Raw genomic sequence first — 12533 nt, forward strand, 5'->3', positions numbered from 1 at the left:
TATTGTGCCTTAGATGACAGGAAAAGTGGCTAGGAGGTCTAGCTGCCATAGTTTCAATATATAAAAAAGACCCTGAATAAGATTTACTGTGGATGATCCTTTGAAGTAAGTTGTTTGAAATGTTGAAGAGATCTAACTACCCTCACTAGTCCTGCAGGGATAGAAAATGAGATACCATTTTATGTATCATTCTCATGTAGATATCTGAGGGTAGCAGTCAGTCCCTAAATGGTATGCAGGTATTGATAAAAATGACGTTTGTAATATGCTTGTGGCTTATGGTAGTTTTCACTTTTCTGACAGTGAAAACCAGTGTGTCCTGGCAGTTTGGGAAATTCTCAAGTCTCCTTTGTGGTGGAGGTTCAAACCTAAGAGAGTCTAAATTTTGTTGTTGTTGTTGTTGTGCGCCGTCGAGTTTTAGCCTTTGAAAATTTTCAGGACAGCTTATTCCAGTCAGTTGAGTTGTCCAGGCACGAAAATGTCTATACTGGTTTGAGGTGACTCATTCTGCCACCTGAGAAAGTCTGGAAGGCATCTTTTGTGTTCTGTATTTCAGTATGGGTTAAGGACAGAGTTGGGGTGGTAAGACATATTCAGATCTGTTCCTATATATATATGTATATATATATATATATATATATATATATGTCATGTATAACTACTTAGGGGGAACCTGTGTGGTGCAGTGGTTAAGCACTCTGCTGCTAACCAAAGGTTGGTGGTTCAAATCCACCAGTCACTCCATGGGAAAAAGGTATGGCAGTCTGCTTCTGCTTCCTTAAAGATATTTGGCCTTGGAAACTCGGTGAGTGTAGTTCTAAGTGTCCTGCAGAGTTCCTATGAATAAGAATCAAGTCGATGGCAATGGGTTTGGCTTGTGATTTCATTTTCTTTTTCTTTTTTGGTATAACTACTTAGCACAGTGATTTTCACATAGTAGGTTCTCAGTAAAGATGAATAGAATTGAATTAAATCTATCGAATCTAAGAAAATTTATTTCTTAATTTTTCAAAGTTAAGTGACTCATTTTCACTATTTCATATGCTCCATCATGAGAGAATGTCTACTAAATATTTTTTGAAATAATGATTAGTTACTGCCATCGAGTCCGATCCGACTCATAGCGACCCCTACTTGGGTTTCCGAGGCGGTATCACTACAGAAGTAGATTGCTCAACCTTCCCTCTCAGGAATGGCTGTTGGGTTTGAAACGTCAGCCTTCTGGTTAGCAGTCAAATGCCTTAAGCATTATGCCACCAGAGCTCCTGAAATAATGATTAGGGCTCCAATTTCCATCCATCTATTAATATTTGGGCACAAGGATTGGCTGTAGGATTTATTTTTAGGAATAAAAATATTTTAGGAAGAAGTTACTTTTTAGTGAGCGCACTATATTTAATCAATTATTAAGAGATGTATATTTAAAGATAAAACCCATGTTTATGAGCAAGTATGCTCTTACCCTTGTCTGCCTTATATATATTATACTCAAAATCTATAATACTTTACCACTCCAAAATTCTGATTATATAATAATAATAATAATAATAATAAAATTTACCAAATTGTCATGCTTTAGAAGTAATGATTATATATAATATAAAAGTAATAATTGTTACAGAATGATAATAATTCCAATTGCATGACTCAGAATATCATATATGATAAAATGGACCTTTTCATCTGTGTTTTATTAACTACTTTTAATTGATGAACAACAAATCCCAAGATGCAAAAGGAACATCATAAAGAAAATGACAAATTGCTTGTAGTTTGAGATATAAGAAGAAAAGATGAGGTTTTAAAGTTTTAGAAATATATATGATGAAACCAAAACCTACATATAAGTTATGATGTGGTGAAAGTCATAACCAAATAGCTTTATCATTAACCATCAGAATCAATTGGATATTTAAGTGAAATAGAAGTACATGGCTATATGTATTTTACGTCTGTGTTGAAATGGCAATGTTGATGTAGTGGTGCAAACTGGGGCAGACAATGAGCTAAAGGAATTAGCACCAGGTAGAGGCAGTTTAACCGGATGGCTGGCGGTTCAAACCCACCAGCCACTCCTCGGAAGGAAGGTTGGGCAATCCTACTTCCGTAGTGATACTGCCTTGGAAACCCAAGGAGGGGTCCCTATGAGTCAGGTTTGACTCGATGGCACATAACAACAACAACAACAGAGGCAGTTTCCAGCTTTAATTTGGGCACTAGCTATCTCTATGATCTTGGGTAAGTAACTTGAGGTGTTCATTTCTTCATCTGTAAAGAGAGTAGTTGAGTTAGAGCATTCATGTGCTCCCAAACAAGGACGTGTCTAGAGAGTTGCTGCTTAGGTTTGGTGAGGAGATGAGGTAAAGGCATTATAGATGAATCATCCTTACAACGCTTGCTTTCCACAAGGGTCTGCATGACTGTGCCTAAAATATGGCATGAATAAAAAAGAAAAGATCCGATTGGCAAACATTTGGGTAAGTCACAGCATCTTATTATCCCTTTCTTTGTAAAATGAGGAAGATGATCTAGAACTCGAAAGTTCATCCTACCTTCAACATTTTAAGAATGATTTCTTCTGGAATTTTAGAACAGTAGAAATTTTACTCTAAATGGAATATATTTTCAAATTTATACCCATTGGGAAACTTAAATGTTAGAAGAATTTAATTGTTCTGCATTCTTGTTCATATGCAGAAAATAACTCTTTAATATAAATAATCTTAGAGTCCAAATTAGTTTCCAAATTAATAGATCAGTATGATGACTACTCTGAAAGTAAAGCAATTATTAATAAAGAAATCCTGTTTCATAATTACCCTTAATATCCTTCTTCTTGTTTTTTTTTGTAACAAACCTTTATCCTTCTATTATCATAACGGTTGCATTGTTTACATGAAATAGGCTAAATATCTCCCCAAAAGTGCTCACAGACCCTTTCAAGAAGGAAATAAAATACATTGTTTCAAATAGTCCCAAATAGCAAAAAGCCGATCTTTCATTGGCTTAGGACATCGGTTGATATCACTCATTGTGGCATAGTTCTGCTGATAAAACTTAATGTGTTTTATGCTTTAACGAACTCAAGATAAACTTCCAGAAAAAATCAGCTCGATCTGTGAGACAGTAAGCATTTTCAAATTTGACAGTTAAGACTTCAATAGTATGAGAGCAAGTTTAGAAAACATTTTTATTAGACAAATTATTTAGACAAATTATACACAGAAAGCTCTGCCACTCATAACTGAGGCCTCCAAAAAGTGTTTTGTGTATTTGTATAATAGGCAATACATCAAAATAGGCCTATTTTAAATATTGTACATGGTTAACAGTTCGTTGATAGCTAAAATCACTGCAACATCTGGTATGTCCCTATATAGCTTGTTGTAAAGATTTTTTTTTTTTTTTTTTTTAAATCAGAGTAGAGAATGAGATCATGAATGTTACAAGGGAAAACAAGTTGTGCATGCACTTAGGTACTTGTTACCCTGGAAACAAAATGGTTTTTGCATGATAAGAAATTTTTCTGCCTTACACAGTAGACAATATTTGAAGATTTAGTACAAAAACAGTGACAGTACAAGATGCTCCCCAGAACAGAATTAGCATCAAAATATAATATACCTTAAGAATATACCTTTTAAAATTTCTCCTAAAGCAAATCACATAGGTTGATTCCTATATCAATCCTAGCCACGGAATGAATTAGATTAAAATAAGTGTATGACTGCATAAAAACACAGGATAAGTTCTCGCTTCCTACTTAACCACATTTTAATTGAAGGATTACAAACAAAGTTCATTCTACATTTCTAACAGGTATGAAAGCTACTTTAAAAGGGCTGTGCACAAACAGGCACCATTTTTGCTGTCATCCTCCTATACACTTGGCACTAATGTAAAAAATACATAACTCCTCCAAATAGAACTGAATTAAAATAAGGGGGTTAAGTTGAGAGCCCAGTATGGTAATTGTGTTTTCTTCTTTAGGATAACATATGAAAGTAATTAAGGCCACATCAGTATTTCTTAAGGGCTCCCCTTCCCCACTACAGTTATTGTATTGATTGGCTTACTTCTTTGGAAGAGAATTTTATTAACCTTCAATGATCTATGCTTAAACTCCTATAGAGCTCTATGTGCTGTGGTGGGTGTGGTTCAGCTAATAGCATTTCACATTTAGATAATTAATTAAGAGTAAAAGTATCAAGGTTAGCCTTATACACTGCTGAATAACAAACGCAAAACCTATTCAAATGAGTTACATCTAGGAACAAATATTAAATCGCCCTGGATGTTTTAATAACAAAAGTATAAAATATTCTCTGTTGGCAAACAATGTGCGTCAGAATAACATTAAAGCAACCTGCCTTTTCTAACTGAAAAGACGCCCTGCACTATACATATTTCCTGTATACAATATTGTATTATTTTTTTAACTAAAGCTTTATTAAATGAATTGCAATAGCAATGGCCGCCTTTTTATATATATACACATTATATAGGTGCATATATATGTATATATATATATATATGTGAGATACTAATTTATTTAACACAGTCAAGGCTTCTGCCATATGATAAAGTTTACTGTACATAAGAAAAAACTTTTAATACTGTACAATCACATAAAGGTCATATGCACTGTTGCAGTGCAAGAGTAGTTTTAACTGTAGTCTTGACTGGCATATTAATGGCTTTTTTTGTAATCCTACAAAATTGCATTCTCATATTATGTGGCCTGAATGGTATTTGAATTGTTTTATAAACACTGCAGGGGTTGCCTTTGGTCCACAGTTAAAGGACACTCAACAGCAGTGGAGCTTTGTATGGATGCAGCAGAAGAATGTAAAAAGACTGAAGTTATTGCAATTATATTTTTAAAAATAGAGAAACGTTATGTAAGAGGCCTTTATGTAAAATTAATCCTGCATATACTTTTAGTATACTCAGTGCACATTTCCTATACTTGAAGTACAGTATATGAAAAGCGGACTAATAGGATTCTAATATACTATATTCTGGGGGAACAAGTTGAATAATGACAAAAAGTAGAGGGAAATGTACGGGAAGAAAAGGAAAAAAAGAGAGAAAGAAATAGAGGAGAGAGAGGAAGGAGAAGCTGGAGAGAAAGAACTAGAATTGTTACTAATAATCCTGATTTTTTTTTTTAAACGTTACATCCATGTTAGTCCCACAATATTACAGTTGCTCCTTGCAAAGGGAGTCCTAAAAAAGAAACAGTGAAGAGATTTTGTTTGATGCTCATATGGAGGTGCCTCGGTCTGGGTCATTACCCAGATTGAGCCCCAGAGTAGGAGTTGGTTGATAAGGAATAGATGACATTGTTTTTATAGGACTCCTGAAAAAGCCCCCATTAGGTGCCCTGTGCCTAAAAGGGCCAGTTCGGTGCTCAGGCACGTTGCCAAAAGCGAAACCAGAGGCAGCTTTAGCTGACAGTGTGCGGCTAAGAGTCTGGATCTGCTCTGGGATAAAGGTTGTTGTGGTAATATGAGTGTTCCTGAAATCACTGATTTGCTCCAGTGCTTGTCGTGTTGGCAAAGTGTCAATGTCCAGAGGGGTCAAGTCAATTGACGAGGTGGAAAACTGTTTATGGGGGCTGTCGTCATCTGTGCACAAGCTATTTACACGTCTATGGAGGTGCTCCAGGTCAATTTCCTTGTCATCCTGGAGATGAAGAAAAAGAAGATAAGGTTCTCATCAGTACTAGCTCCCATGGTTAAAAAAAAAAAAAAAGTAGTTCAGCAAACATGATATGTAATTAACTGAACTTTTGGGTTTATTCATTTAACAAATATTTATTGAGCACCTAATATGAGCCAGGCACTGTGTTATGTTCTGGGGGTACCAATACGATTCTAAGATGATCCCTGTCCTCGAGGTTTTCTATAATAGTTTTCTTTCAGTAAAAGTTTTAAAATGAGCACACACCACATGCAACTACAAAGATATGGGAGCAGTCGATGGGTGACTATTGCTCTAGAAGAGCAAGGACAGGCCTAGGAAAAATTTAAAAAGAAAAAGTATAGTTGGAACAACTCACACCCGTCCCCATGACCCCAACTTCTTTACACACGCTTCTTCCTTTTCCAGGGTGTCTCATTCCAAGTTAGATTTTTGTTCCTTTCCACCATTCATTCTTTCAAAGGGCAGAGATAACTGAGATTGTTCAGAGAGGATAAGGCTCAACACAAAAGAATCAACTTCTAATGGTGGAATTTCCTACACTCTAGCCATCCAGCATCTTCATGAGACAATTTTGTGAGGTCAGCAGGACTATTAGAGACCTCTTAAAGTCTTGATATATGGGTGACAACTTTAGTTTATGACCTGATTTATGTTAAATGGCCTCTAAAGCAAAGATACTTTCAACTATGTCAATGATATCTCGGTAAGAAAGGAGCTGAATAAACAAAAAAGGAATAAAATCTCACTTTTTTTTTTGGTTGAAACCAATTCATAAATCTCTTAGGTTTTTCACCAAAAAAAGCACTAAAGCCCAATGTTTGGAAAATAAAACCCACACAAAATAAAATTTTCCTTGTTATCAGTCTTATTTATAGCTAAGCACAATAAATTAAATTTATGAGGATTTAAAAACATCTGTTAATTATAAGAGGAGAAAATACTTCTTCCTGGGATTTGGATTAGCTGTCATTACAGAATGGAGTATGTATTTTTTTCATTGTGCTATTATAGTGCTCCTCAGTGAAAATATTTTGATGTGCATCACTGTTTTCCCTTCTTTCTCATTTCAAAATCCAATAAAAAAATCCATTAATGCAATATTATCACTGAGACTTTAGAGGGTTGAGATATATAATTTTATGGTTCCCACAGCAACTGTAGTGCAGTCATCTATCAATAGATATAATAATATAAGCATTTAATATCATATATAGTAATTCAAAATATAAGGAGCTTGGGGAGTCCTTAATTTTCAGAGATTTTGAGAATATAAAGTCTTAGCTATAATGTTGCATTAATATGGTCTTTTGCATTGAATCATTGTCAACATAGATACTTGAAGTTTATTCCACAAAACAAACACTACAATAAAACTTGATTAATTTTTAACTCATACCCCACCAATTTAGAATTTGTGATCATTCAAACAGGTAAAAGGCAAAAATTTATCTTTGCTAAGTCAAGCTTTTCCTTATAAGTAGTGCTGAACAATTTTGAATATAAGGTGGTAGGGAGGTATGCTTAGTTACTTTAGAAACAGTGTTTGAAAGAACACATTAGCATGCAAAAATTCATATGCAAAAGAGAAGTCATTTTGATTTATGCGTTAGAGCAGTTCCTCTGAGGATCTTGGCTGGCATCAGTTAGCTACCTCAAGTTCAAGTTACAGTGAGTATTAAAACTGTCCTTCTTTGAAACTACCCAACAAATCAAATCACTCAACAAATTCAGGTTCTTCTTTCATTTCAATTTATAAAGTTTTAGTGGTATGATTTTGTTATGCAAAATATTGTCACTTTTTTGCTCTAGTGGAAATAGACAAATGAATCAAGTAGCTGAACTTTAGATTTTCTCTGATAATTTATAGATCACACATTTTTTGATGAAAGCAAGGAACATGCTTCTTTAAAAGAGATATTATGTGTAATTTTGCAGTTATTCTGTCAAAGCACTTGAAAAAAAAAAAATATGGCTCTAGAGTTAAGCTGAGTCCAGAATAAAAGACTAACATTGAATTCTGGATGATTCTACAATGAGGGTTTGGTAATCTTGGGCCATAGAAGAGCCAAACACAGATCACTTCTATTGGACATACATGTAGATGGAAGGAAATAGACACTGGTGGAGAAGAGAAAATTCTAGTCATTTTTACTTCAGTATTGCATTTCTTAGGTACCAGTCTTAGAGACACAGAAAATTAATCTACAGGCAAACAAGTAATTGAAATAAAATGGTAAGTATCTTTGTGCATTGGTCAAGGGGATTAGAGCCTTTTAAAAAATTATTGGTTAAAATCTATCCTAAAATCTGGGAGAATTTCCAGGCCCTGGATAGTATGTGAAATTGTCAGTCTTTAGAAAACCATAGTATCCTCTTCATTTATCTAGATGTCCTAAAATGAACATTAGTATTTGTCTTATCAATGTTCACATTTCAAAAATTTATTTTCAATCTTCAAAGAAAGAAGAAACATTTCCCCATGAACCACCCCCAGCCCATTATCCTCTTCCTCGAAATACAGTCCTGTTTGTTGGTTCAACATAGAGAAGAAGCTCTCAATCAAGTACCTCTTTTGATGGGACTCGGGAGCCCTTCCTCTTGTTCCACCAGGTCTCCAGCATGGCTATAAAGCAGGAGAGGACAATTCCAGCAGCCAGGATACAAAAAACTCCTGCAAAGCTCTTTATGTCCAGGGCACCTCCTTTCTGCTTTGTGTCCACTGAGGAGTACAGGTCACACTGGCCATTCTTAGGCCACCATTTGTGCTTCAAGATATCCATGTCACCATTCTGCTGGAGCTCCAGAATCCTTGGGGTAAAGAACACAACCATGTGTCACTGCAGCCGTAGTTATTGGGTTGGCCCATTAAAAATCCCACATTTAAAGGCTAGCAGCTAAGGGAAAATGAATATATAGATCAGCTTGCAGAGGGAATGCTAGGAAACCAAAAACATTATTGTTTTGATTCTTTGGACATTATAATCAAACATTATGGGTGGTACAAATGGGTAAGGTTAGCACACTTGGCAGCCAATCAAAAGGTTGGGGGTTGGAGCTCACCCAGAGGTACCTTGGAAGAAAGGTCTGGCAATCTATCTCCAAAAAACCAGCCATTGTAAAGTCTGTGGAGTACAACTCTACTTTGACAGCCATGGGCTCACCATGAGTTGGAGCTGACTCCGTGACTGCAGTTTTTTTTTTTTTTAAATACAAGAAGTCATTTTCCTTCCTCCGTTTTTTCCCCTCTCTTCCTCCCTCCTTCCTCTCTTTTCTTCTGCTTCTTTTTTTTTGTTGTTGTTGCTTCATTCTATAATTCTAAATATTTCCCCCTGGTTTGTTGCAATGTGTTTTTATAATCACACTTCAGAAGCACCGTTTTTATGTGGTTTCAAGCTGCTGCAGTTCTGTGCTTCTTCCCTACAGAATGATACTCTGGATCTTAATGCTTTTATGAAGAACGTTTTGCTGCTTAGAGCAAGACATTGACATAATGTCACCCAGCACATGCTACACACAAACAAATTCAATTAAAAAGACTTCTATTATTTAATGCAGTGTGATTGAAAGCCTTGGGGTTGGTTTGAAGTTGATAAAATACATCGTTTTTGGTTTTCCACACAGCTGATCTAGTTTCCCTTGTAATGCCAAAGGGAAAATAATCTTACCTTGGAGAACAAGAAGAAAAGTTGACCAGAGACTTTCAGAAGTAGCTAAATGCAAATAAGAAATGTCCCCAATCCCATAGCTGCAAAGACTGCAACTTTTTAAGGGTCATTTTCACAGAGGCTTTATTCTCAATTCCAAATGCTCCTAGACCCACCTGAGACCTGCCTAGTCCTGGCCTTCCTCCAGCTGTACCCTTCTCACAGGACTAGGAGGGTCAGGCGATGGGCCTGCTGACAGTCTGTACCGTCATCAGGTTACCTTGGAATTTGCTGCCCAAAGAGCTCAGAGGGAGTTTCCTGGACCCATGAAGGCCTATTCCTCAGGTACTGCCTCTTGTGAGTAGACGTCTTAGGGTGCACAATGAGTCTAAGGGGCATTGTTAGCAGAAAGCGTTGACAGAGATGGGCTGTATGAGCTCCCACACGTTTGTGTGGGAGACCCTTCACTGTGCAAGACAGAGCTGGAGGTAGGTAGGGGCGGGGCCAGAGGCTGACTCCCTGGGCAGAGCTCCAAGCTATCTGAAAATTCAAAATTCAAAGCTGGTGTCCTAGTGATTATGTAGGTATATTTATCCAGATAAGAGGATAGAATATATTATATCTAGCATTTTCTTAGCTTGATTTATAATTTTCACATAGGTGGGATTTGTGCACCTTCCTTTGTACTAGATTTTGGATGATTAGCAGTGAGACTATTTAGAACTTTGGAGAAAAGGACTAAATGATCTGGAAGTGGGTAAATTACTCACTGTAATACTGTGATAAATTTATCACTGTGTAAACTGTGATAAATAACTTTTAAACTGTTTCAAGCCATCCACATATGGAAGAACAAGCAAAATGGAAAAGGGAAGACTTTGTGTGTTAGTGGTAGGATCAATATTCAACCACATCTTTGGCTATCCCTACCCTTCACCCTTAGTGCTTGTGCAGACAACCTCCAGGCATTCCAAGATCAACACTACATTGGAGCTTTTCCTACACCTGTACTTTTCCTCCTTTCTTCTAATGAAATTGATTTGTCTAAGGGTCTGTTGCCTCAGAGTGATTCACAAAAAAGGCAGATAATTTGATTAATTGAATTTACTAGAACAATTATAAACACTAATGGGTTATATCTTGCCCTTATTCTAAACTCTATCCCAGACAAAATCATTTGTATTTCCAGAATTCCCAAAAGTGAGTTTCATAGGAATTTAGTTTCTAGAGGGACTCTTTAAGAAAAAAGCGCTGTGGCCATTAACTTCGAGAACATCTTCTTGAAGATTTACAAGGATGTTAGCCTATTAAAAGCTCTACAAAGTCCTACAGAAAGACAACCTGCATGATTTTGCATTTCCCAAATTTATCTGACCTTATTTTCCCCTTTTCTTTTGTCTTCAAGTAATATATTAATAACCTAGAGCTACAGCTTTGAGAAACACACTTGAGAAATGGCTTGCTCCTAAGAAACAGCTGCTTATGGGAATTTCTGCCACAGTGTTAGCAATCTTATACATATGTTACCATAGCTGCAAAGTTGCTTGCTTGGCCTATCCATGAATGCCCCACTCAAATGAGCTTGGAAAATCTTTTTGTGTATAAGAATCTTTGGTGCTTATTCAGATCACCATTGAACACCTTGAAGGAAAAAGTTCATCATCTCAAAGATTATTTTTTCTCAAATTTGAGATTATAGACACATGCAGAAATAAAAGGAAACTACAACAGTTTTCATTATGAGAATGTATGTGTGCACAAAAGGAGGTCCCAAGTTTCCCTGCCCTCCTGCTTCTAACTCCCTTTATTGGTCACTATCTGTGGAAGTGTAAAGTTTTCCCTTCAAAGCACCCACCACTATTTAATATTTGTGGTTACTTGATTAATGTCTGTCCCTCTTTCTACAATGCATGCATACCATCTTCCATATTGCCTAACATGGAGCAGACGCATATTTACTGTTTGAATATGGTCAACAGTTTTTGGTAAATAGACCCTCACCTCATGTCCTACTTTTATTTCTCATCACTGATGCAATTTCCTAATTTATTCTATTGCTTTCTTATTCATTTATCCATTCAATAAATATTTAAAGAGTAACTCTGTGCCTGACATTTCATTGGATAAAAAGTTTATGTTTCATTATGACTGAACATTCAGCCTGGTTGGCCTGGGCAGCACTGTGAAACTGTCTTCCTTCCTTCCTTCTTTCTTTTCTTTCTTTCTTTCAACTTTCTCCATTCATATCCATGCACTCATTCATTCATTCATTTATATATTCACTCAAGACCAATTACTGTCTACTCCTGATCTCTCCCTCCTTAGTGATTTTGAAACCCCCATGTTTTATTCAATTACTTTGTCTTCTCTCTCTCTCTTTCTCTCTTTTTTTTAAGGTCTGGAAAATATTGGTTTAAAAAATAGCTGTTGAAATATATATAATATACTTCACTTATTTCAATTCAAGATCTGTGGGCCTTATATCCAAAGAATTTGTTTTGTTGTAGAATTTTTAGGTTCAGTTAAGTAGTTGATGGGGGTTTACTGTGGAGAGGGAGTGAAGGGACTTCTTTGGTGCTTTCAAGTATCATCACATCATTTAGATATCTTTATGAAGTTAGTCTCATGATCACTGGAACAGAGTTGCCTAAGAAATTGCAAGAAGGCCCCATTGTTGGGGGTACATAGAGCAACTGAACTACAGAATCCCTCAGTCATGCTCTGACTAGCCTACAACAGATTCCAGGAATAAAGGCTAGCATGAGATGGAATTGTTGGAAAGGAATGGAAGTAATTTCTAAAGCTGGAATTAATAAAATATTAATTTTATTTTAATATACAAAATATAATGTTCCTGGAAATTCCATCAGAAAGGTCTCACCACACTCCTTTTTTATTAAGAGGTACTCCACAAGAAGAACTGATCCCTTTGAATGAAGATGTTGGTGAAGAATATTGAAAATCCATATACTGCCAGAAGAATGAGCAAATCTGTCCTGGAAGAAATGTAACTAGAATGCTCCTTAGAAGTGAGAACTGCCAGACTTCCTCTCACATGATTTGGTCCTGTTATTAGAAGGGAACGGTCCTTGCAGAAGGACATGAGGCTTGGTAAAATAGAGGGTCAGCGAAAAAGGGAAAGACCTTCAACATGATGTATTGACACAGTGGCTGCAATGA

General features: G+C 36.2%; 1 protein-coding gene across 1 annotated transcript in view; it reads right to left on the reverse strand.

Annotated features, from left to right (window-relative positions):
- Window positions 1–5265: 5265 nt before the first annotated feature.
- The window catches only part of GRID2 (glutamate ionotropic receptor delta type subunit 2), a 1108517-nt gene continuing 1101249 nt past the window's right edge, over window positions 5266–12533 (reverse strand). The window contains exons 14-15 of the mRNA XM_042782610.1: window positions 8277–8517; window positions 5266–5688 (exon numbers count right to left, since the gene is read on the reverse strand). Of these exons, the coding sequence (XP_042638544.1) occupies window positions 5266–5688; window positions 8277–8517 (664 nt within the window). The remainder of the gene's footprint in view (window positions 5689–8276; window positions 8518–12533) is intronic.

Source organism: Orycteropus afer, unplaced genomic scaffold (genome assembly GCF_000298275.1).
Source record: "Orycteropus afer afer isolate SDZICR_OR568_19922 unplaced genomic scaffold, OryAfe1.0 scaffold00389, whole genome shotgun sequence".
NCBI lineage: Eukaryota > Metazoa > Chordata > Mammalia > Tubulidentata > Orycteropodidae > Orycteropus > Orycteropus afer.